Raw genomic sequence first — 27,333 nt, 5'->3', positions numbered from 1 at the left:
CTATCATCTAAGGCACCTCCTGTTCTCCTTACAATGTCAAGTTACTCTAGATTGAATATCTCTTCTATATTTGTGTAACGGCAGAATATTTACTATTAACTTCAAAGAAATGGATGTTCATTACTGAGCAACCGACACTGCGGAGAGTAGGTTTTAAATGGAATGGGTGTTAAATGTTCTACAGCATTATGTGATAGTAGTACTACAAGAGTCAGCGTAATCCACAGTACCGTTTTGAATGGATTATGTACACTAAACTGTAAGACAATTTAAACAAGAGATTGAGGTTGAGCAAGGCCATTTTACCATTTGTATTTTCTTTTTAATTATTTCACAATGAATAATAGAAGAAAATTCAATTTTAACCCAAAGATATTTAAAGTGTGTTTAAAATAGTGTAAAAAAAAAAGTTAAATCACTATACGAAGGTTTTTGATTCTGCATTTTCATTGCAATTTTGTGCAATGTTGCAAAACAAACAGAAAAAATAAAGTAAAATAAAGAGAATATTTCGATATTTATATCACATCATATCATGACATGAATATATAATAGTTTTCCTGTGTTATGGCCAGCTGTCTCTGTTGCCTATGTGCCATTTTTTCTGTGTAAAATTATGTAAACAATTTGCTAACTCGAAACGCAGTTGTCAACACTACCTACATGCAGATTTAAGTCCAAATATTTTACATGCCAAAATATTCCTGAATATTCTGTGGAGAAAATACAACAACAACAACAAATACAACAGATATATTTATCATGCATTAAATACATTTAATAGCACCGATGCAAATAATCATGCTAAAGTTTGCTTCTACATACCGTATGTCCAATGATAAGGGAAAAAAACGTTGTTTTCTTTTAATTTGCGTGACTGCCACCAGAGGGCAGCATAACATCATAAAGCAAAAGCAAAACATCATGAAAACAGCAGTCTTGTGTACAGTACTCACCATTTGTGATGTGTTTACATACATACAGGCATATTATTACTTAATGTAGCACATACAGATACATGTACACCTCCTCTATATATTCATAATATTTAAAATATGTGTATAGAAACATACTATATGCTTTTGTAGATATACTGTATCTCATGTGGCACATTTAAGCATTCAACATGGTTTTGTATGTTTTTGTTTTCCTCCCGACAGCTTTGTGATGTTAGAAACAGAACCACAAATCTAAGTGTGTTTCTTCGAGGAAGTGGCAGAATTTATGATTAAATATAAAACATTTACTGCATACATACAGCCTGGATTTCCACCGTTGTAGAGTCAAATGTCAAAGCGTTTTGTTTACTCATTTGCACATATGTTTACCTCTGTTTACAGACATGTCACTGCCATCACTTGGAGAGATTCCACATCATCTCAGCAAATACTTTTATGTGACGAGAGCCATATTTAATGACTCTCTATGTCCTGGGGTACGTATGCAACAAAATGTAAAGTGAAAACCTAAATTTATTACCATATTCTTCTGCAGTGAACCAAAATGATCAAAATATTAAATTAAACTAGAAAATTTTATTCTGCAGCATGTACAGGACAGACAGAGAATTGAAATTGCGTTACTTTTCAACCTTTTGTGACAGGACATATATTAAAAAAGAAATAAATAAAAACTGTACAATTTAAACATGAAACATTAAGAGAATGTAATAGTGCAAATGTAACTGTAAGTGCAAAAAGAATTAGCTTAACGACTGGTGGTGAATAAAGTGACTGTGTGTTGTCCACTGTTGATCTATTCCACCCAGTATTTTAATCAAAAAATAAAAAAGACCTTACACTGAATATAGCTACTGCTCGTACACCTAATAGTTTTGTTTTTACATCAAAATATCAAGAAATCACTGTATTTATTTTATTATGATAATTGATTGTATACAGTATATATTGATTATTTATCTGTATTTAAGCAAATAAAGTAAATAATCAGATGAGTCATTTGCTTATTTAATCTTATGCAGTATATGCTCGAAACTCTGCAGCAGGTCATGGCTGGTCCATCTGTAAGTTGTCACACGAGAAGCTGGCATACAATAACCTGATTGGATGGATTCTGTTTAGTCTTCCTTGACAGAATTAGGTCCCCACAGGAAATTGTGTGCTGTAAGACCTGAGCATGGGTTAAGGTGGAACAGCAAGGACTGTGACATTAATTCCCTGAGCTGCACTGATGCAAGCTCCTGCGGGTTCATGAACTATTTATATCTAGCAGCCCCTGTTCTGATTGAAACACTTCGTCACAGCCCACTTGTCTTTAAAGACACTGGGCTTCGAAAACTAAAGGCTACAGAGGATTGTTATCTCTAGCTGAAGACAGGGACAAGTTTCATTTCTAACCAGAGTTTCACAGATTTTTTTTTTTTTACAAACCTCTTTATGTAGGTTTAAAGAAAACCTGACTTTGGCTCCCTCTAATGGGAGTACCAAAAATTACATTGTGACAGACCTCTCCCACATCCCACTCTCATCCATAGATCTGATCACCCATTTTTGCTAGCACTGTCCCTTAATAATAATAATAACAACATACTGTAGCTTGAAGGAAGTGTCTTATTTTATTTCTGTATTCTGTCAGTTTGGTGTATTTGCCTCAGCTGTCACTGCCCATTCCCAAAAAAAAGGTCCAAAGGGCAAGTAAAGCATGTATTTTTCTGAGGCTAACATTTATAACACATTCTAACATCTATTAACGACTGTAGCAAAGCTCAGTTAATGTGTACATCCAGCAGCGTGTTGGTCATCTCCTACCAAATTCTGTCTAACTAAGACAATTCAAGCGTAGCTTTCAGGTAGGAACGCATATCGTTGCTGCCCTCTGCTGGTGGAGTATTAAAAACTGTGTACATTAATTGAAGCAGACATTTAAAAGTAATGCAAACGCTACTTTCCCTACTAACTAATTACTTTCACATGCAGTATTTGGTAAAGCAATTCAATTACTTTTAAGAGAAGTACCTAGTACTCAGTACTAGTTTTATTAACTTGCACAACACTGCACAGCACTATGTCGCTTAGAGCATCTTTCAGCTAATTGCTTTGGTTTTCTGGTTTACAACTTTACTTAACTGCTTTTGTTAACTTTTGGTCTCATCATCACTGATGCCAGCCACAGCAGGCAGCTGTTTTCTGTGAGAAAGCACTTAAAACCCACTGTACACTAAACCCCAAGCAACAAACGATAGAGACATTTAGCAACTAGCTGGTGAAGACAGCAGAGAACAGTTAAAGAGCCAGACCATCAACTTGAAGGTGACTACTGGTTTCTGCTGCCCCCAAGTGGCAAAAAAATGTTTTAGCGGTGAAAGAGCCTGTACAGTGGCATCAACAGTGTACAACAAATGTATAATTTTGTAGAATGTTAATAAATTCATTTTTATTTTTATTGACAATTTACAGGCTCTGTAGCATTGTATGCGAGAACTGAACATCCCACAAAAACATACGTAGCTCTGCAGTGGTTCAGTTGGCAACATTTTGGCAAGAATGGTCAGCATGTCTTACCAGGTAGCTAGTTGAGTTGGGTACACTTGACTGAGTTCTACCCTCAACACAGCCAATTCAGACACGTAATGAATACAGGCGCCAGATTTGGCAAGATTTTGGAGGCGCATGCCTGGGCCAGTTTGGACTGTAAATGAATTCTCCTCAGCAGCACCGTTTGGGCCACTGTTTTTACGTAGAGTCAGGCCATTGAACCTCAGGCGATTTATGCATGCCATTCTTCAGCCTCTGTTGGACCAAGCCATCTTAGCTCTCTGGGTTGTTGGGCACATCAGATATGTGTTTCGAAGATGCCTGTATATGTTCCACTTGTTTCTTACTGTTTCAGTGCTTCGGACTAAATCGGGAAACTCTTGGTGGATGTTTCTGTGTCCAAGGTTCCATCCAATGGCACCGCCACTGCCTGCTTCTCTGAGTCTTGGAGAGAGACTCCAACAGGTATGTATGCCCATCAAATTGTCACAGGTAGAAGAAAAGAAGAAACAAGGAAGGACAGTGTACATGTGTCTATTGTGCTTAGCTCTTAAGTGTAAATGGCCATATCAGGAGCCACTTTTACAATTAAGACATCTTGTTTGCAGATAATATGATCTTAGCACAACACTTTTCCCATTGGTACAGCAGTTCAAGTCATCAGGTATACCCAATTCTTTGGATATCTGTGGTATCTTCTTCTACATTGCGTCTCCAAATGGCAGCCATGTGTTGCTTGGAGAACTGAGCGATAAATCTGTTGCTTTTTTATTCAGATTTTTGTTTAATTTGTTATCAGCAATATATCTGTTGTCATGTCATATTTATTAGATCCATACGCCGGCAAAGACAAAACAACAGTGTGGGACTCTCTTGAAACTGGACGTTCCTTTGCAGTCAGAACTATCAGGTAAACACTGATGGCTCGAACTAGCATAAACCTGTCTGTAGATGGTAGGTACAATATATGATAGAACATTTCAATACTGCTGTCAGGCATTTAAAATGTGCATGTTTATGCAAGACACTCAGACGCCACCTCTGACTTGCCCTAGGCTTAGAGCTTATCAAGGACTCTTAGCATGCTGCATTTTATCATTATAGCACTGCATTATAGCTGGAGATAAGTTGGGATTTCTTTCTTTTGAAAGTAAGCATTTCCAAAATCTGCTCACTTGTAGAAGACCTGTTGTTTGATCAAATTTCTCAAAATGCAAGCTGGCTGGCAGGGACCTTTCCTAGAATGCAAAAGTGGCATTTTCGTGAGCTACTGCACCTTTATTCTTAAAAGTCGGTCTTCAGACTCACAAAATAGTGTACGTGTAAGCAGGTCCTACGACACAATTGCATCTTTGACACCTAACCTGCTGTAGATATCTAAAAAGCCCAATGGCTATTTCTACAGGACTCTGCGAACTTCAAAGTACAGATATTTGCAAGGCCACTTTTGTAGGGAAGAAGTGTGTTGGCACTGTCAGAACCCCTTGATTTCTCTCTATTGATCTAGCAAACATTTCTCCCTTCTTTATGGCCATATATCATTTTTATAAGACAGAGCCCTGACAGCAGAAACACAGTCCAATAAAGTTTTTAGCAACAAGCAGAGGCTTGGAAGCCAGATGCTGCCTAACTGCTACACAACAAAGTCAACATGTTTGAATAGAACGTATGAGTTATACTGTGAAACGCTCATGACACCTTCAGAACCAAGTCAATGGATTATATGTACACCGAAATCACCTTAAAACACGTTCTAATGTGTTTTACAGCACCAACAAAAAAGGCGAACAGCACGAACATATCAACAACAGACATCGAAGCTGGTCTTTGTCATTTGTTCACGGACACTTTTGCCGAGACAGTAGTCCAATTCTCAGTGGTAAGAAAATGTTTGTAGGGAGTTTAGAGTGTCTTGTCATTTTAAAATGTGCTACATGGCCAGTGTTGATAATCAGTATTCCCAAACAACAGTTGTATGTCCATTCAACAATAGGCTAGAATACCTATAAACATGGCTACTGTTTAATATTGCTATTTGACATACTGTTGCACAGGGGGTCCGAATTGTTACTGATGCATACAGTACAACTACATACAACAGCAGGTCTAGTGCCCTCTGTGGAACAAACTGTAAATAACCATAACTGCAGTCACAATTACTATATTCTATGTCTGCTAACCGTCTTAGAACTGTAATCAGAAAGAAGCTGATTTGTCGTTCGTGACACGTCAGACAAAGGCTTGTTGATGTTCTGACAACTTTCATTCCTTAATATGAAATTCTTGTACAAGGTGCACACAGATTATTATGAAATTATCTTTACTGTGGAGTGCCTCAAACTTCCAACTTCCAAGTATTTGTTGTGCTGGTCTCAAGCAGCAGACAATCTTGGATTTTGAAATTCTCAGAGGTAAACGTGACTGAGTAAATGGCTCGATCACAGTAAAGAAGGAGTCGTTTTAATTGGATTTTACCCTGTAGTAAATCTGAATAGGTGACCCTCAAGCTTATTACTTAAACAACGCCACCAAGTGGCGAAAACTGGGAGGTTCGAGTCTGATGGTGACTTAATGAAACACTGGCAGCATACTGGCAAATGTACTTAAAATTGCTTTCTTGGCCTTGGCAGATCTAATACATTTTAGAAAAGAAGAAAAATCACAATATTATTTTTGGCAGTTAGCAATGTTTTGATATTTAATAGATATCCCATCAACCAACTTGTCTTTTTTCTGTTGTCAAAGTCTGGGAATAATTCTAATAATATAATAATATGATGAATCATGAACATGTTATTTCTACAATATATTTTAATATATGTTCATTCAAGATGTTTTCTATATTTTAAGGGTTTCATATATTTAAATAGTGTGTGATACTATTCACCTTTCAACAGGCAGTGAGCGTTATTGGATTTGCCATGCCAAATGTAAACTAAACTCAGTATTTTGATTTCACAGGTTTTGTAGTAGTTGCTGCTACAGATCATATTTCCATTATTATAATTGTTTCTACTATGTCGAATTTCTTGCTTAGATACAACTTGATTAATGCAGCAAAGACTATTGAAATCTAACAGTGAATCCTATGTCAGAAGTAAAGCTCTACCTGAGTTCAAAAGAAGGATGTCGGATGTTGTTCTGTAACAAGGCACTTCTGATGTAACACATAGAGATATAACAGGTAATTAGGTCTGTCGTAATGGGATCATCCTGTGGACTTACAAGTTATTTGAAGTGCCCTGTGTGCTGGAGCGAGAATGCAGATAACATAACAGATCGAGGCCCTTTGAAAATGGCTCTTCAGACATGAAAGTGGTTGAATTTCCACAACAAATTGCATATTGTGACATCTAATTGATAAGTGAGGCCAACTAAATATATATTGGTATAATGTAGGCTTTCATTAATTAAAAGAAGTTAGTAATGTATTCTCTAATCACATGATGTTTTCTATAAATTCTACCTTTACAGGTGAAATTATATACATGCAGTATAGGACACCTATATATAGGGTGGGTGACACATTAAAGGAAAAACAATATAAAGTTTCTTAGTAAGGTGTTGGGCCACCACATGCTGCCACAACAGCTCCAGTGCACCTTGGCATTGATTTTTACAAATCTCTGGAACTCTACCAGAGGGACAGAACACAATTCTTCTGAAAGATATTTCCTCGTTTGGTGTTTTGATGACGGTGGCGAAGAGTGCTGTCTAGCATGTCAGTCCAAAATCTCCCATCGATGTTCAATTGCGTTGAGATCTGGTGACTGCGAAGGCCACAGCATATGATTCACATAATTTTCATGCTCATCGAACCATTCAGTGACCCCCTTGTGCCCTTTTGGCACTGTCATCCTGGAAGAGACTGCCCCTATCATGTTAGAAATGTTTCATCATAGGATAAAAGTGATCACTTAGAATAACTTTATATTGATGTGTAGTGACCCTTCCCACTAAGGGGACAAGTGGACCCAAACCATGCCAGAGCCACTGGATCTGCTCACTGTAGTGGTCAAGTTTTCAGGCCTGTACTGTTCGGTTGGTGTATGCCACTCAAGCACTTGCCCACTTGTTGAAACTATGGTCAAGGATGACTCATCTGATCAATATCACTTTTTTCCACATCTCTGTAGTTAATAGCACCTATGGTTGTTGCACAGCTGAACTCTCAAATGTGCATTCATCTTTGTAATGAGGGGTTATGTACAGCATCCTACTATAATATCCCTCTCTATGTAATTAAGATAGGATAAGGTCAACTTTATTAATCCCCAACTGGGAAATTTGGTGTTACAGGCAGCATTAATAAGAATAGCAAATAGCAAAGACAGTAGAAATTAAAAAAAAATACAAAATGCAAAATACAAAATAAGAAGTTGATTGAATTGAAGTGAATTGTGGACTGTTTTTCCTTACATATCTCACTAATGCATGAGCATTATGCACCACCCTATTTACTGATGTCTTTCCTATAGATCTGAATGCAGATGTTCCTTTAGTCACTGTTTCTATTCAAACACAAGCCAGTTGAGCAGTCTCTGTGGCTGCTGCTCCTACCTTCTGTGCCCCAACAATGAACCCCCTTAGATCCTTTCCTCTTGTCACCTTGATACAAAATCAGAAAAAACTGGGTCTGCTCAGCATTTTTATACTTGCCACAGAGCATGATTGGATGTTAATTGCTTACTGATGTTGCTTGCTTATTGTACAATGCAGTGTACCTGTGTGGGAGAATCTGCATTTGTTATGTTTCTTATATATTACATTATCATTATATTATACTAATTTATTCAGGTTTTTCCTTTAATTTGTCACCCGTCTCAGACTAAATAACAGCATTGACTCTCTTAAATGTGAGACTTTAATAGAGATATCTCAGTGGAAATATCCCAGCTTTACTTGTTTTTGTTGTGTACAGTGCATTGAATCAGTTAACTGACTAGCCTACATATTAGATTGCTAATTGAATAATTGATCTGTCCTCTGCTTAGGGATTTGATTTGACCCAGTCAATAGTGAGTCTGACGGTTTGTAAAACCAAGCTCACTTTTCAAGAATTTTCCCTATTTGCTGTGCATTTTGATAGCACAAAACCTTGAACATATGTCATAACATGGTTTTGTATGGCAAGTAAGCATGTTTGTGAACTGATTTAAACACCCAGCATAACACTGTTGTTTGCAGTTTACAGTTGACCTGAGGACTGGTGGGGGAAAAGAGAGTGTGAGAACAGTTTCTCTCAGGTTGTCCTGTCATGACACAGCGGGGGATGAGCCTGTGACACCTTAAACCTTCACAGGGGATTTGTGGGATTGTGATTGGAGTGAAGGATTAGGGTTTTAGTGGCACACAGCAAACAGTGGGTCTGTGGGTCAGTGTGTCAGTATATCAGTGAGTCAGTAGGCTTTTATTTTTCCCAGAGTAGGTCAGCTATCTGCTTTCCATGAGACAGGCCAATGCAGTTTCTTCCTGGTGTCAAAAGGTACCAAACTGATCTGGACTGTTAGCACTGCACTGTGTACATGCTCTAAAGTCATCACACGTGCAGCCAGACACTGAGCTGTGACCCATGTTCTTCTCCTAACATTAACAAAAGGCCTCTTTTGCTTCATGGGCTTTGGTGGGTGGCAGGTCACAGGTGCCATGAGTCCTAATTAGCAATTTGACATCATATCACCATTCAGGCTTCGACATTTGGAATTACCCAACATGCAGATGTTAACAAACACATTTATTAACCTGCAACCAGTTGCTGCATACCTAGACATTGCAAGCTGCAAAAAAAAAAAAAACATAGATGACACCTACAGAAATCATGAGCAGATGTTGGTTAAAGGATCATTTCATCCACTTTGCAAAAAAAAATATTTACCCACTTATCCCTTTGGGCTATTGAGACAGATAGGAAGTCTGTTTTGGTTTTATTTGCCCAAGTTTTAGTTGTTATCTCCAGTTGAAACATCTACCACTAACTACCAAAATACAGTGGAGGAAAATGGAAATTTGCTGATGTCACACAAACCATTAGAATATAGTTTAAGAGTAAACATCAGAGTAATTTTTCCAGAAACAATGACCTGATTACTTTGAGTAATCTACTGGCATCAATTTGGAAAGTTTTAACTACTTTTTCTTGACACTTCCATTGCATTGGGGTTTAACAGAAAACTCGGGAACGATGCCTCAAAAACCAGGCAAAAAAACCCAAAGGATCTGCATGACTAGAAACCACCAGGTAAGTCTCTAGTCACGCAGGTCAGTGAGAAAATATGCTTTGTGATTTGGGTGAACTGACATTGTATAATTTGTTCTGCGCCTCCTTAAAGGTCCAAGCTTCCTATCCAAATACATCACAACAGGCTGAATGATTCACATACATAAGAACCATGTCTCTCATTTGCCCAACAAGTGCATCCTTTTTGAATTTGTTGAAGTGGCCCACATTGTTGGCTATTTCAGCCATTTCTGATGATATTTGCTCTAACCCTCCATTAGTTTGTGTTTCTGTGAGGCTTGAAGCAGGAACTTGTGACAATGCTGTGGTGAATCCAACAGTCACATTTTAGGGTGAAAATTCAGCTCGAAGTATCTGGCATCCCATGTTCAGAAAATCCAAACAGTTAAAGTTAGCGAATAGCTGGTGAACGCAGTAAAGCATTTAGCAAGAGCCAGATATGCTATTCATTAAATTTTTCCGATGCATTCCTCGTTCTTTGGTAACTACTCAGAATTTTAAGCAGCATGTAGTCACGTATTACCATTATTTTGTTCAGCGCTCTTCTTATTCCATTAGCAAAGCAAAGATGTATTGATAGCAATTCATTTTAGAGCAGTTCACCATCACCCCAGAAGGGGGTGCCCAATACCAGGATTGTATCAAACATGAAGGCCTCAGTAAATTAAAGTTTTCAGACCAGTAATGGATGAATGGAGAGAGAGCGATGTGCAACATATACAGACTCCAGACTAAATAATTCCCTTAGGTATAATAAAACCCAAACGCTAAAAGGACCTTAAAGCTAAATGTCTCGAAAAACTGGGTTTCTTGTACTTCTGTTTGGTAGGCGTGACTAGCATTGATGAATATATTTTGCAGTGAGTCTGAAGATTTGTGGTACTGTTGTGTGTCTGTGGTGGGTCAAGAACGAATCTGCTGAAAAACCCGTTTGGAAGAATGGCCATAACCTGCAAGTATTCACAGTAATGTGGAACTAAAATTGCTGAATAGAAGAGACACACCTCACACTATATATTCAGGTGAGTGTTGCTTAGGTTTAAACTGTCTCATCATCACTTTCATGTTTTTTTTCAAACTCTTGATCCATTAAAATGTTCATCCTTTAAGCAACTGAGGGTAGACGCCAGGGAATTTTGATTAAGAATGGAGATTCAACCCAGAGAGATTAGCAGGTGTAATGTAGATGGGGCAGAGCTGTAGCGTATGAGGTTGAGGTATGCCCCCTCACATCATTGCCTTGTAATCTTAAGTAGGTGTGATGAAAGTGTTCTTAGATGAGCTCATCAGCTTCATTGATTTTTGTAAATTTATTGATTATTCTAAATTTGATGCAGCAACACCTTTAAAAAAAAGTTAGGACAGGAGCAACAAAAGACTGGGAAAGTTGTAGAATGATCCAAAAACACCTGTTTGGAACATTTCACAGGTAAAAAGATTGATTGGTAACAGGTGATAGTATCAAGATTGGTTACGAAAGGAGCATCCTGGAAAGGCTCAGTCGTTCACAAGCAAGGATGGAGCGAGGTTCACCACTTTGTGAACACATGATTGGATAAAGGGTATTACTACATGGGCTCTGGAACACTTTTTTTGAAACCATCAGCGGTAAACAGTTCCTTTGCAGATGATTGCATTGTTTTTGTTTATGTTTTGCACAGCGTCCCAACTTCTTTGGAATCAGGGATGTGACATAATCTGCTGATTGCTGATTTTTTTGCACTTCTGTTACAATGACTGAAGGATGCTGGTCCTTGGTGATAAAACACCTGTATCAGCATCCTTCAGTCATTGTAGCAGAAGTGCTTGGGTTTGCGCTCTTCAAAACCCAGGATATGACAGTGGGTGAGGATAGGGTTATGTGTAAGTTAAAGGGTAAGAAAAGGTGGTGATTGGAATACCATGTCAGTGCTTTGCACTCTGCGATACACAACAGAACTAACGCAGAGTCTACATGGCTTTCTTCTTCTTGTAAATATTGCTATTGAGGACAGTATCCACAAGGACCATGTAACTGCTGAGTTATCACTGATGACCCTGACATATTAGGCCACCAGTAACTTGGACACGAATATGTATAAACAACTTGTAAAATCTAAAAAACATTTTTAGTGCCAGAACGCCCTCTGTCATCGATTACAGTCCATTTTGGATGGTGTAACATTGGCTGTTGAAGGGGAGTTGGCAAATTTTGGCAGTTTTTGAAAGTGCAAGTAAGGGATTTTGGGTACTGGCGTTCACTGTGAGTCGTTTTAAAAAAAATGGTATAAATATATGCTTGATTTGTTATATTTTACTTAATTCATACATATAGAAATATTTATAGGTCAGTGTACAATCATGGTTCACTATATAATGATATGTGGATGTCGTGCTACTGTATTGACATGATATTGAAAACAGCAGGACATTTGATACGTTTCGAGGTTGATCATCTACTTCTATACTGTTCTCTCAGCTTTAGACTGTGATCAGTCAGGTGCAAATGATGTGAAAATGACAACATGCCAAGGGAATGTGACAACTGTTTACACACCAAATACAGACAGTCCATAAAGCCACTTCCACTGTTTGTATGAGCAAACACGCCCTTTGCCTTACAGACAGTGCTGGTGTGATTACATGGCAGGTAACTTATTTCTCGTGCTGGCTAAAATTGGGATTTTGACGATATGTGTCATCACATGTCATGCTTTAAGAGGACATGCACTGACTCTAACGTTTTATCCTTTATGCATGTAGTAAAATGTATACTCATAATGCTTGTGAAAAAACTATGCTTTGTGAAAAGCACTGACGTAGAGTTTCCAACATTTTCTAAATTAAAACATATTCCTACAAAGCCAAAATGTCAATAGCCAATACAGCTAATGGCCATAACTGTTTAGAGAATAAGGAGAGTAAGAACTATTTGTGTTTACAGATTTTTTTTTTCTGCTGTGGTCAGTTCAAGTTGGATATATTTTTAAAATGACCATTTTTCTTCTTTCTGTTTCACGACACAGTGCATTGTCATTGTGGCTAAAGAAGAGAGATACAATGATTTTAAAAAAATGGAATGGAAATAGATTGATTTAAAATATTTATTTATTAAAATATACTGTAATCATTATAATCAGCACAAAATGACAAATGTTTTACATTTAATTGCCATAACAAATCATTAATTGTGCATAAAATATATTATGATATAAAAATAAAGACAGTAATTGTAACTTTAAATCGACACAAAATCCAAATCCTGGCTCCATTTCCACAACCAGTTACAGTATACAGAAATTTCTGCATCATCTGTGTGCTCTGCAAACACATGCAATATCACACATTTAAACACAACTAAAGCTTAAGAAAATAAGCGGATTGACATTTGCTTTCTGTAGGCCTATTTACATTTTCTAGGTTGTGCTCACCTGAGTTATTAGTAGACCCTTCAAGCAAAATTTGCCCTAAAAATACAGTAGGGTGATAAAGTGCTTAGTAAGTTATGTTACGATGGCACCTCAATGCCACATTTAGTCCTGTGACGGGGGTGCTTACAAGATGAAGTAATAAACAATAAACTCTAGCGCTAAAATTTTTGCATAGGTTTGAACTATGAGAAATAATACAAGTGCAGCTTAGAGGAAAAAGAGAGGGGTGAAAGAAGTTAATGCAATGTTTGGACAAAAACGTCATCAAACTTGGTCTTACCTTTTAAATCAAGTAGTTTTAAAATGGTATGGACATGGTATTGCGCATACTCAAAACAAAATTAGAGTTATGAGTTATGCAGTTAGCATGTGAGAAAGAGGTTTCCAATCCCCAGAAATGATTACCAGGTCGTCTTTTCTGGAAAGTTTCTAATTTTACATCACCCCAAGAAAACTTTAGACTTTGAGAGATGTAAATGCCAACGTGCAACAGTACATGCTCATTGACCCACCTGCCTCACAGACCTTCACATTACATGACACTGAAGCAATAGCTAAATGTTTGCTCACGCTGCTGAGAAATGACCTTGGGTTCATACACAGAGCCATAGTTACCCAACTGATTAGCCGACTTGTGTAAACAATACAGTGGAGATGCTGATGAAACATATTTCAACCTGCATGCAGCATCGGCTGTACTCAGACAGAACTCAAGGCAGTTTGTGCCTGTCCAAACCATTTCAGTTCAGTGTTTTCATGCAATGTAATAAAAACTGCTCCTTTTCACAACTTTACAATAAAATGAAAATGTTGGATACAGAAAGAAAGAAAGAGTAATAATATCAGAAAACAAACAATAGCCCATATGAACATTATGTCACAGGTCCACATAAAAAGAACTGGAGATTAAATGAAGATAACTTGAAACTCAATGTTCAAGTTGTACAAGTTGCACTTTGTCATCATGCATTAATGAAGAAGGCACACTTTAAATCAAGGATCTCTGTCATTGTTTAAAAAGCCTTGCTTTAAAATAAAGTTAAGTATTTAAAGTAAATATTGTATATCATATGTGGACACAGTGACTATTACATGAAACATACTGTAGCTAAAGGTTTGAAAGAGCTCCCAATTTCCTGAGAACCTTACAACATTTTACTTTGATCTGAATTCCAGCAGAAAAAATAAATAACCTACATATGATGAAAATGACAAAAGATTGCTGCCCTGAAATCTACACTTCAGCAAAGGCTTCATATTAATCTCTTTGTGTTTGGTGTGACCTCCATTGACTCACCTGCCCTGGCCTGATCTGCTTGTCACCAATATAAATGTTTTTATTAATATCATACCTTTCCTATTGTGTTGAGTCTGCCATATATTAATTATTATTCTTAATTTCTAGCCTCTCTTTAATTTAAGCCTCTGACATATCAATAAAAAATGTCTGCATTCAGACTCAGTGTATACTCTTATTTAGACTGACTCAGCTGGTTCTAGGCACTCAACATTTTCTTTCCAGCCAGCTCATTACATACTGCATCTTAAAGGCTTATAAAATTAGGATGAACGTAGAACTGTATGATTTCTTAATATATAATACCAAAAAGAAATCTAGTGATTTAAATCTTGAAATTTATTCATATTCTTGGCAGAATATATGAGTGCTGTGGTAATATCTTACTACTCTACTCTTTTTCTTTGTGCCTAATATATCCCTAATGTAATCTAAACACAGAAAATTAATCTCCTTTGTTCATGCGTGTTTGTATCTTTCTGCCAAGTAACACGCAGAATTCTAAGTTTCCTGTGTTAAAGCACAACATTAACCATATCTTTCATATTATGTCCTTTATGTACATCCACAGGACTCCACTATCATATCAGGGACATCTGTTTTGACAATGCTGTGCTGAGAGTTGAAGTACACCATGGACAGTGGCCGACGCTCAGTGGGAACACAACATGAAGATGCAGCTGTGTTAATGCCGTTGACTTTCAGCTGGCTGAAGACAGTGGCATGGAATGAGGATGCTATCCCTGGGGAACCAGACAGATGTTGGGGGCACTGACCCATGCAGTAGTTCATATGGTAACCTTCGGGTGCAATGATCCAGTCGTGCCACTGGATATCCTTGAACTTGATGTAGAAGTCTCTCTTGCAGCACACAGTAACATCGTCACCACATCGCAACGAGCGCTTCCTGAGTAAGTGTTTGGAGTGGTTTTCACGGAGACGCACCTGGGCTACCATGAAGGGCTGGTAGGGGGTATCGGCAGAGCCATCCAGGGAGCAAAGGTTCTTCCCGTCCTCATCACAGCTGACCTCCAGATGCAGTCGGTGTTGGTTTCCATCTAGGAAGGCCTGCAGGGTGCGGGTGATGGGGAAGGTGTGCCAGTTACTCTCCTGGACCTCCAGCATCTTTTCTATCACCAGGGTGCGATTAGAGCCTGAGTCCCCACCATCTGTGGAGAGGAAAACCCGCGCAGGGAGCCGGGAGTCTCTGTGAGGGTCCTCAGAGGAACGGGCGTAGATCCACAGAGATGACTGGAGGACCTGGATACTTTGGCCATGTTCCTGCAGAAACTGGAAGGTAAGACTGAGGCTGTCCTTCTCACCATGCTCTGTCTTATCTATGGATCAATGACAATATAAGAACAACACAGACTGTTAATGTTTTGGTAATTTTACAGATTGCCACCTGTGTTACAAAAGCAAAGGGAGAATCATTTTTAAACCATGCTTGTAAGGTAGAACACAGAGTCAATGCAAAAATAAAGGACATGTCAGTCTACTTCTGTCTATTGTAAGCTAAGAGATGATATGACACTAATATATGATCCCAACAAACTGCAGGCATGCAACCCAGACCCCCAAAAAGTTGGGATTTGTGTAACAGAATGAAATCATTTGTAAATAAACTGTTTACTGGCAGTTTTCCGAAAGAAATGAAGTGTATTTAGAAGTAGTAACATCCTTTATACAATCATGTGTTCACAAAGTGGTGAACCTCGCTTTATCCTTGCTTGTGAACGACTGAGCCTTTCTAGGATGCTCCTTTCATTCCCAATCATGATACTATCACCTGCTACCAATCAGCCTGTTTACCTTTGGAATGTTCCAAACAGGTGTTTTTGGAGGTTCCACAACTTTCCCAGTCTTTTTTTAAGGTGTTGCTGCATCAAATTCAGAAAAATCATAATTTTACAAAAATCAATGAAGTTTATGGGGTCAAACATTAAATGTATTGTCTTTGTAATGTTTTCAATTGAGTACATATCAAAAAGGATGAGCAAATGATCACATTCTGCTCTATTTGTACACAACGTCCCGACTTTTTTGTACTATGAATCATGCTTCAGTATAAAATCTAAAAATGATGTTATTTAGTCTAATCCTAAACTTTTACCACATTGTATGGAACAGCGTACCAGCCTGAAGAAGTTATTAAGACACACAGACACCCTGACCTAGTTTGTGCCCATTTTAAAGCGCACACAACACGTGTGCCTAACGGGAAAAAACAGCTTCAGAGTTCACAAGATAAAAGCCAAACTTACTTATATCTGCAAAGCTCACTATTTCATAGCCTTGATCTTTTGTAGGTATATTGTTTTCTAGTTCAAGAGTACCATCCTGTCTAATGCGGCCCGAATGTAGTTTGCGGAGCGCTGTCAGGAGCGCAACGCGGGGCACGGTCTGAGTGATGTTTGGTCTCTCTTTCAGGTGCAGCTTGTCCAAAAGTTGCTGTTTGGCGATTTCTATCATCAGCCTTTCCTCTGCGTCTTTCTCCATCGCCGGCAAGCCACAGGACGCGCAGCCCGGGGAGCCACTGACACAGAGACCCTTCATCAATAAGGGTGCCAAAATCAGAAACGCTGGGAATGAAAAAGGCAGCGTCATCCTCAACTCTGAAGTAAATGAATGCATTGTTGTGCTCGGCGTGCGTAAAAGAACGAATAAAAATCTTCAGATCCTTTATCTTGAGTTGTTAATGTTCCTAATGTTGCCAGAGGTCCTCGTTCGCAGCTGGACACCGTGTAGACAGGAGCTGAGAGAAAGGACTGGTGTTACACCCTCCTGATGGTAAAGATATCTGGGGTAATCCACCAAAACTGGTGACACGTTGGAGGGACGCACCAATGAGCGCATCGGGGCATCGAGGAAATTACTGGCAAAGCATCTGTCTGTCCTGCTCTCACACACAACACACACACTCACACAAAACACGCGCCTACACGTAGACTATACTGACTCACAGCCCCTGACACCGGGAGGGGACGACTACTGGTACATGAAATCAATAAAACTTCTGTCAAGGACACACCTGCAACAGGACCTCACTCGCTGCTTTGCATGAACAAACACGTCGACCTAAAAGTGTTTGGTTTGGATTACTTTTAGGATACACTGTATCTAATGAGGTCGACACGTACGTTCATCACAACAGGTAGCTAGTTACCGTGCCCCGTGGTCCTCTGCAGGGCAACCGAGCAGGATCCGTGACCTGCCGTTACTCTTGTCGATCAAGCTGAAATTCAGTGCCCTTTAACCCAGTTACAGAACGCGCGCCGCGTAGTCACCAAATACGCAAGAGTGCTCGTGGCTGTGAGGCAGGGACTGCGGTATTTGAAACACGTTCCGTCATGTTCTCTGCAAGGTGGCATAATATCATACTGCAAATTGATGCCTCCTGTGTGTGTGTGTGTGTGTGTGTGAGAGAGAGAGAGAGAGAAAGTGTTTGGGTTCTTACCACCACTTTATCAAACCTGCACACCTTTTGATGATCCTTAATGTAACCTTTTTGCACTGTGAATCTGCTGAAGTGGATACATGCCTACAGCACACAATGCTGACATACAATGTACTAATTTAAACCTATAATAATACATATTGCCATAAAGTGTTCTGTAGGTATATAGTTAGTGTGTAAGGAGTGAGAGTGTCAAGAAATCTACTCTAACAAATGAGTTCTAGTTTGGACTTGCACACTATAGCTACGATGCCGGATTGAACACATCGAGTACAATGTTTAAACCAGAGTCAAAATTCCTTGTATGTGCACACATACTTGGCCAATAAATCGATTCCGATTCTGAATGTGGTAACATGTTGCTATTAAGTTATCTCAATAACCTGGGTAAGAAGCCCCATGCACCCAAGGAAAGGAATAACCCTTGCTTTGTAATAATGTGTTAAAAAGTGCTCTATCACAATCTGCCCTAAAATAGGACACTTTCTGAGTGTGACACCTTCTACTCTGACACATACAAGACAAGCTGGACTGACAATCAAGTTTCCTCAGAACTTGTCCTGAACTGTATTTATCATTAAAATGCATGCGTTACATCAGTGTTCCTTAACAGACAAGTACATACATTTGCTTGCCTTAGGCTTGAACAGGCCTATGTGTCACTTTACTGTCACTGAACTGGTACACGTTAATTGCCAAAGCATATATATTTATGTTTACTGCCTGTCTACATGTATATCCTGCTCTTACCTGTTCATAACTGGTTCTCTTTAAAAATATCTGCATTGTTGCACAACCTGTTACATGCACTTTATTCATTTTATCACTACCGTTCACCCGCCTACCACGGGATTATATCTTATAATCTATTTAATTTAATTCTGTTTTATATATATTGTATTTTCTATTCTATCATTTTGTATGAGTATTGTTGAAGGCAGTTTGAGAAAAAGAATTTCATTGCCAGCAACTGCTATTGTAATTGTGTATATGAGAAATAAAGAACTTGAAACTCTAGATGAGATTGAGCGACAAGGCCTTTCCATGGCATAGTGGTACTTGCCTGCCGACATGTGGGGGCTTTCAGGAACTACAACAAACTTTATTTGGCCCATGGATTGATTAGATTGGGGGGGGGGGGGCTTTGAATAATGTGTAAAATAAATGTGTACAAATTAAATGGAAAAAAAAAAAAAGTATTTCACTCAACAGCTGCCTGATCATGAACCAACAGCCACACCTGATCATAAACCCTAAGAAAGGTTGAAAAACAAGGTTAAAAATAATCATTCAATGTTAAACTGATAATGTCAGTGTATATTGTGATATCGTGATTAGACCTGGTATGTGGGAGATATTCTGCAGAAAAATGTAGCTTCATAAAACGCGGCAGTGATTCAACTGTCCACAGTGCCAATAAACTTTCACTTATTTCCAACCAAAGAGGACTTTTATCAAAGCTGGCGACACAAATGGCAACCTAATTGCATATGTTCTTAAAAAAAAGAAGAAAAAAGGATTTACAGGCCCAACGTTTTTACACAAAGCACAAACAAGTTTACCGTACCCTGAACGTGTCCCTGAGACTGTGAAGTACGCCGCTGACGTAAACTGTCGGTGAGGGGAAAAAAGTGACGCTGACACACACAAGCCGGAGCCGTGAAGGGGGAATAGCGTTTTGTTTCTTTTTTCTTTAATTTATGTCCTTTTATTCTTTGTCGTTTTGTTGTTATTTAGCTGTATTCCTGTAACGGATTAGACTGCCTTGTTCCTCAGCGCTTGCTATCTATCGTTACGTCCATGCCGCTCTCCCCTCACGCGGCGCTATTTTGACAGTCGGGGTCGCAGTCAACCAACTCAAGCTAGCAGCACCATTATATTAGCACTGGTAAGTCATTCGGAAAGCTAGCTAACAGTACCAGTTAGCGCCTCATATTTTAAGACTTGACAGTGCTGGTACGTGTTTATAACAAGGTTAGCCTTCCTGTAAACACATGCTACTTTGTTGGTTAACCAGTTGTAATATAAACGCTAGGTTTTGCTAACGTTCGGTTGCTAGCGCACGCTGAAAAGAAAAGGCTAGCTAGCGGGCTAACATTAGCTAGGTGGCTAGGTGCTGTAGGTGGCTAATTAGCTACGCTCGCCGGAGGAAGCAAGCTAATGCCGTGAGCTAGCTATTGTTAGCGTGTGGGCAAGCTAATATTTTCAGTCAACTGCTCAGCCACGGCTCTGACCATACTGCCATCTGTTCTCTACAGGCACAACTTGAAGGATTCTCCACACGGACTCGTGACATACGGCCAGCAAAACGGTAAGACGAACCTTTAAGATGACTTGAGGTAACTTATTACCGATGATCCATGATCTTTAGTCAGATATGTAACGCAACGTTAAGCACCATCTTTAAAGTCCGCGTACTCAATGCCTGATATGAGATGGCCATGTTAACATGTTATCCTTCCAGTCTTAGTTAAGAGACGTTACTGAAACTCGGTCAATGAATGCGAGACTGGAGTGACTGGAAATGAAGTTATTCGATATTTGGTTGAATTAGAATGAAGTGATTGTAAATTTGTACCTATTCATTCCAGTCATACTTGTAGCCCACCTTAGCTGGTGACAACAAGGTGTTATTTATACCATTACACCCCGGCGTGTATATTTATGTGTCCACTGATAGTAAAAAAGGACAGAAAACTAGATGTATACGTAATAACAAATTAATCGGACGTTACAAACCCACAATTACCGTCAATTGTTAGTGGATTATAAGACTGAATCGAAGTGAGCTGATTACAAATCAGTCTAAAACAGTAACACTAACGATACACTGCCAAACTGTTTATAGTACTATGGCATTGAAGTTGTACTTGTGTTTTTTGAGTTCCTAAGTGTTCTTTACCACCTTCGAAATTAAGGTATATATCTGTCATCCTAGGCCTTGGCTTAGTGAGGTACAATTCTTAGATATATTAAGGTGAAACAGAAACAAGCATGTCACTTATTTTGTGTTCTGATCCTTAAACATAGTTGAAGAGTATTTAAATAAGAAATAGGGTTTGTCAAGAAATACTTGAAAAGTGGTCATCTGTCTCTGTGTCTTGGCTTTAGCTCTACATTTTGACACTCAAGCTGAAAATAGATAGCAAGACTGTTGTGTCAAACTAGGTGGGATCACAGCACAGACTGTCGGAGCTGTGATTCAAACATCTGCTCTGGGAAAACAGTATGTGTGTCTGAAAATATAAATATTCATATCAATTGGCATTTGCTAGTCATGTGATCCAGAGAATTGGCAAGTTTCACGCAAGGGCTGTGAATGTAGTCACATTTGATGTTGATGTTGTGTTGAAAATATCACAATTTGACTGTTCCTTTTTAGACTTTGCTGAGTGAAATTATGTACGGGTTAAGCAGGTACCCCTCCCGCGTAATTTCAGGATTCCTGGTTTAAAGAATTGTTATATTCAAAATAATATTGAGTCCGTTTGCGGGTGCAAAGGAAGTATTATTGAGAAAAGGCTTATCCATTGTAAGATCTGATGGAAGTGAGTCATTGGATCAACAGTCTGCTGTTGCTAAGGTCAGCAATGAGAAAGAGGGAGTATAGGGAGTATCCTGCCTCACTGTCAACATGTTTCCCCTTTTATTCCCTGCAATTTGCAAATCTTTGTGTTGCATTACTTAAATTCTGAAGCATCAATAAACTGCTGTTTCTTACAATTCCACACTCAGTTTGGTGGATATGTGTAAGAATTGATTACAAGATTTCATAACTGTGCCCATTCTTTTCTTATTGGTTTGCAGGATGTATAAACAATTGTTTATTCATACACTAGTAAAACATGTAATTTTGTTTGTTGAAATTACTTGCTTTTAGTGTATTCACTTCCCATGATTAAATATTTATGCAAGCCAAGATGGTTGACATAGATGGTTGTTGCTGTATTTTACGGGCTTATGTAATTTAAATATGCAGCTATTATCCAATAAGGCATGTTTTATGTTTTTATTTGTAAGCCAGGTATCCATATCCTCCTCTGTCTCTGAATCTGTTTGCAGCAGCATAAGCAGAAGAGTGGCTTTTTCTAGAGAGATTTGAAGAGCTATTTATAGATCTCTGCCAGAGCACCAAGCGTGGTGCTGTTGCTGCTGCTCCTATCTCTCTCTTCCCTTAACCACTCCTGCTTCTGTTTCTCTCTCTCTCCATCTTTATTTGTTCTCTCCTTCTTCCCTTCTATCTGAGCTACCTTTCTCTTAATGTTTTCCTCTCTCACTGTTTCTCATGCTCTGTTTCCACGTTTTTCTTTGATTGCTTGCTTTGATGTAAATTATTGATCAGAGCAGAAGGGAGGTGACTGGTTGCATGGCTGTAAGTCTGGCCTCAGATTGGGTATAGCTGCCTGACTGACTTCATTGTAATTGCTGCAAAGCTGGAGGGTTTTCGCATGATAGTTCAAAGGGGGAAAAAAACAAAACAGAAAATTCATCACATGTTGAAATTTACCATTGGATCATAGGATCCAAGCAGGGGATGAGAAAGTGTGTGTTGTTCATTTACTGACACTTTTAAAATGAGTATGTATTAACTTCATGCAAGTGTAGCTTCATTTATTCATATATTTGTGCCAAAATAGACCTCATTCAACTCGAGTAGTAAGAAACTGATTGTGTCAAAGCTGAGTTCTGTTTATTTAAGCTCTGTTTGTGTATTTCCAGTACAATAATCGTTTTCCTAGTGTTTCCTTATAGCTTTACCTCAGTTATATTCTGCGTGTAGAGACTGTAGAACCATGTTAACTGATTTAGTTCACTGACGGTTTATCTGTGGTATCTTTGGCTACTGATCCTTGCTGAGCTCCTCCCCTTTCTCCTTCCTGCTTTCAAAGTCCTTCACTGTCTTCTCTTACTGTCCTGTGAAAGAGGCTACCTGGCTGCCCAAATGCAGATGAAGCAATTGGACTTTGTTTGAGGCATTAGGTGGCATTAGTGCATGCCATCCCCTTTATCCCAGTCATGAGGTCAACCAGAGACAAGCTTTTTTTCCAGGGCCATGGTAGGATTGCAGAGTCATTGGTTGGTTTCTTGTCTTAGCCAATTAAGGATAGAAGGTCCATTTTGTGCTCTAAAACATAATAGATATAGACCACTGATATGAGCCTGAACAGATATGTAAACATGAACAATCCCAAAGCTAAAGGAGTTCATTGCTTTGCTTATAATCAAGAGTAAAATCTAAGATTCACTTCATAAAAGTGGAAGACTAAAATTTTGGATAAACTCAAAGCATCCAAAGTGCTTTTACAGGGATGTAGTTCTGTGTCCTGCCTCAAATTGTTTTGCTTTATAGCAGTGTACTACCCTTGGAAATAAAAATTGAAAGATTTATTTGTTCAGCTGTCTACTATAAGTATTAGGTTCCAGTACTCGAAAACAGTGTTTTGAGAAAACAATATTTTAAATCTGATATATACATCTATTGCATTACCCAGCAGTCATACTAGAGATGTGCTGTAAGACGTAATGGATTTAAAACAATGAATATGACAAGCTAAAAGTGAGGAATAAGTAAGACATGGTGCAGAGACGGAAGTCTGAAAAAATCAAGCAATGAAATCTCAGGGTGCCAGTTGGGCCACCACTATGTCCCACAGCTAGGGTTGGATGTTGAGAACCAATTATTAAATTGCAAGAACAGTGAAATTGCTAAGAAATGTGCCCCTCTGAGACTAATTCCTAAAAAACAATTTGCTAAGATAAAGTTAAGACCATCTGTGTTACCATTTGGTTCAACATTTATGCACATTTCAACACATGTATGGCTGATTAAAGTTGTTGTTTTAACTTGTGACTAAAAGCGCAAGTTGTTTTCCATTCACCAAAAACAGTATAAAGTCTCACTTGGTGAAGTCTTTTGCGTTTTGATGTGTGCCTAAACTGCAGCAAGCACCTGTTCAGTGTATGTCTCCATCTGAATAGCTCATGGTGGCTCTTTATTCATTTAACACTCTTTCCTATTGTATTTAAAACCAACCTACTAATCAGAAATTGTGTATAATTCTAATAAAACTTATTTTAATTCATCAAGGAGTTTGCTGTTGTTAAAGTCATTGACTGAGGCTACAGGAAACTGTAGCTGCTTCACAGTAAAAGTCTTGCATTGGCTGTCTGGTGGAAAGCTTTAATCTGCACCCAAATGGAAATCAACATTGCCTGCTATTTCATGCAAGGCTCCTGACTGAGAATTTTAAAAAGTCTTCCTTAAAATATTTTGCTTTGTACATTTATCCCTATGCCATGATTACAATCCCAAATTTTCGTCCTGCAAAAGTCTGACTGACTGATGACATGTTATTTGACTCGGAGGGGCTCCATGACAAATTATTTGATTCATCGGTATCTGGGTGCAGGTTGAATTACAAGCATATTCAGAGGAACACGAAGGGAATTTGAATTCTTCCTGTGCCTTGTGTGCCATTTCACCAAGAGCCAACCCCTTTACCTATAATTTGCCACAAAGTTTTTGTATTCTAGTACTGGGACTGGATCACATACAGTATATGTATATCTGGTTACTTTCAAACATCAGTACATCAAACAAGCAGTGAGTTTCCCCTTGTCAACTGTGACTACTACAAGGCCACAGAAATTGTCACCTGACAAGAGATAAATCTGATGTACAGTGGCCTTGAGTCTGGAAAAAATTATGCATATATGAAACATTGATCTGTACCATATGCAAAAAAAGAATTGCTATATGAGTCACAGTTTTAGTGGGAATGGTCATTTTTGCATTTAATTTTCACTGTCAAAAAATAAAAATGACTGTGATTTTTGCAGTTTGGATATTGCACTTGGTCATATTGGGACTGCAACAAGGAACACTTAGTACATGGGTGAGGAACCTAAGGCTAATCTCCAGAGTCATTACATTACTCTAACACATGCTGAAGTTGATGAGCTGCAGCTCTCTTCTGTGGAGTTTGCATGGCCAATAAGCAGCTTTCACAAGACCACATTCTGACAGAGACAGTGTTGCACAAATTCTGTGGTGAGTGCTAATAGCTAAGAAGCTGAAACCTCATTCAGAAGGAGAATTTTGGGAAGGATGGTCTTGTTACTGCTGCAGAGCTGCTAGCACTGGTCAGAAATTTTTTTTTAAGTTTCTGTTTGCCTGGAACAATCCATAGAGATGAAGGGAAGACCTGATGTGGAAAGTCAGACATAGGAAGTGTCCCTGTGATTTGGCCTTCATGGTAGACAAAAGCCCGCTTTGACGTTGAATATGCTTGTGAGTGTGAAAACTTTAGGCATTTGGCGAGAGGTTTCAGGACGTGAAAAGTGAACAAAAGGAAGTTAACGAATTTGCTACACCATTAAATGGGGAACTAGCTAATGTACATGACAACTTACATGACAGTATCATTAAGCTGCAAAGCAAAGACCTTCTACTCTGAGCAGCTTAAAAACCGACTGTTGAAAAGGCTCAGGTCTTCTTAAGACTGACCCAAACCAGCTGTGAATCGCATCATCATCAGTACCATCTGACATCAAATGCCTCGTAAAAGAGAAACAGTTCCAGCCATTGGGTGGGTTGGTGTGATATATGAGTTAAATTATTTGGAATGGACAGGCCACTGTGATACAATAGCTCCCCAACCCCCAATCGCATATGCATAATTGAACTATTAAAGACTAGCTTTGTCACTGATATTTCACTGTAATTCAAAGCTGGAACACCGCCTAACTTGGCACGTTGTTCTGATCAGATTTTGCCCCCAAGCCCCCAGTAAAACCTAGTTACGTGCAGTCACCTCGAGAACTGAACCATCTATAAGACAGACATCCCTGGACTTATGCTACCTTACCCAGAGTTCCCTGCTCACGTTTCCTTTGATGATGAACTTTTGACTGCTTCTTTTCCACTGCGTCTTTCAGCTGCCGTTTGCAGTGAGGGGCCTGCAGGGAGAAGATGCAAATATGTCGTCTTGTGGGATTAAGGGTTTTTCCAAGCTAATGAGGTGGTTTCATTATTTTCTCAATATCTTCTCTTCAAAACACCCTGTTTTCAGTATTTATTTTTTGACCATTGCAGCAGCACTCTGTTTCACCATCAGTACTTTGAGCTCATTCACTTTCCCTAGACACTGGCTACAAGTAACGACTTCATGTATTTCCATGAAATGGTGAGTAATGAAGGATGACTAGAGTGTGCCCGTACTGTGTCCTCTGCTTGCCTTTGGATGTAGGCTTGTGCTCTTTCTTGCAACCCCCCCCCCCCCCCCCAGCCTTAAATAGTAGCTGTGAAAGAATAACTTTATATACTGTAATCTCTCAATTACACATCCTGCTTTTGTATCAAGTGACAAATAAGCTGATCCAAGCCGGGCTTTAAACAGCTGGGCTTCTTGTGAGCCCTGGGTTGGCTGTCATTGCAATTATATTGTTACACAGAGGCAGAGAGCAAACGAGATATGTAAGAGAGAGAGAGAGAGAGAGAGAGAGAGAGTGTGAGAGAATCCACACGAAAGGGAGGGTTGGAGGATGAGGGAGCGGTGCAAACTGTGCGCATGATAGCATAAGAGCAGTAGGAAAAGAGCCAGCCAACAGCAAGGCTTTCTGTTTCCCTGTACTGCTTGTGCTTCATTCAGAAAAAGAGAGGGGGCAGTCAAAATAGTTTTCTGTCCATTTTCATGAAACCCATTAACAAAATATAGCTGGTAGTACCTACAGACAGGAAAGGAACAGAGCAAGCGTGAAGACGAAAGTAGAATGAGCTGAAGAAAGTGACAGAGGTAAACACCCCTGAAACTCTGCTGTTTACATGCTGCAGAAAATGGAATTCATTCATCTGTACTACTTAGCAAGATAAAACCAATGTCAGCGTTGTCTTGGTCCAGAGCTGCATCTGCTGCTGCTGCTGCTGCTGCTGCTGCTGCTGTTGCTTCTCCTGCGATAATGTGCTTTTATCTTTGAGAGACCTGATCCTACTCGGCTGGAGATCCACAGAGCTGAACTCTAAATACAGTAAGCGCGCGTGTGTGTGTGTGTGTGTGTGTGTGTGTGTGTGTGTGTGTGTGTGTGTGTGTGTGTGTGTGTGTGTGTGTGTGTGTGTGTGTGTGTGTGTGTGTGTGTGTGTGTGTGTGTGTGTGTGTGTGTGTGTGTGTGTCAATGGGTGTTAGTAATTTGTTGGTGAGATGTAGCTTGTTCATGTGCCTTTCACAACTCTTGAGATTTGGATTTGGTTTAACGTGCACCCATTCCCACAGCTATAATTGCCCCTTATCGTGACACTTTTCATTGTTGCTCTTGGTAAAGTTCCTGCAGCAATTAATTGAATTATGTCTTAGTAAAAAAAAAATGAAAACTCACATGAGGCTCACTGGAAGATAGTTTCAAATACTATGCTTACCGTTTCTTCTTATATAATCGTAAAT

The 27,333-nt window shown here is 39.1% G+C and overlaps 2 protein-coding genes across 5 annotated transcripts in view; one reads left to right on the top strand and one right to left on the bottom strand.

Annotated features, from left to right (window-relative positions):
* Positions 1–12,840: 12,840 nt before the first annotated feature.
* LOC121620794 (inhibin beta B chain) lies at positions 12,841–17,264 on the bottom strand. Its single transcript, XM_041957003.1, has 2 exons — positions 16,704–17,264; positions 12,841–15,776 (listed from the first exon to the last, which is right to left on the bottom strand). Exons 1-2 carry the CDS (start codon positions 17,071–17,073, stop codon positions 14,995–14,997), a joined length of 1,152 nt encoding a protein of 383 aa, XP_041812937.1. The 5' UTR covers positions 17,074–17,264; the 3' UTR covers positions 12,841–14,994.
* Positions 17,265–19,526: 2,262 nt separating this feature from the next.
* LOC121616129 (R3H domain-containing protein 2) overlaps positions 19,527–27,333 on the top strand; it is a 60,201-nt gene continuing 52,394 nt past the window's right edge. For all 4 annotated transcript variants that reach the window (XM_041950794.1, XM_041950803.1, XM_041950810.1 and 1 more), the window contains exons 1-2: positions 19,527–19,784; positions 20,155–20,207. The gene's annotated coding sequence lies outside the window, so the exon portion shown is untranslated. The remainder of the gene's footprint in view (positions 19,785–20,154; positions 20,208–27,333) is intronic.

The sequence above is a fragment of the Chelmon rostratus genome, chromosome 2, assembly GCF_017976325.1.
Source record: "Chelmon rostratus isolate fCheRos1 chromosome 2, fCheRos1.pri, whole genome shotgun sequence".
In the NCBI taxonomy this organism is placed as follows: Eukaryota; Metazoa; Chordata; class Actinopteri; order Chaetodontiformes; family Chaetodontidae; genus Chelmon; species Chelmon rostratus.
Note: the sequence above shows the minus strand (reverse complement) of the source record. Positions and strands in the feature narration are given on the sequence as shown.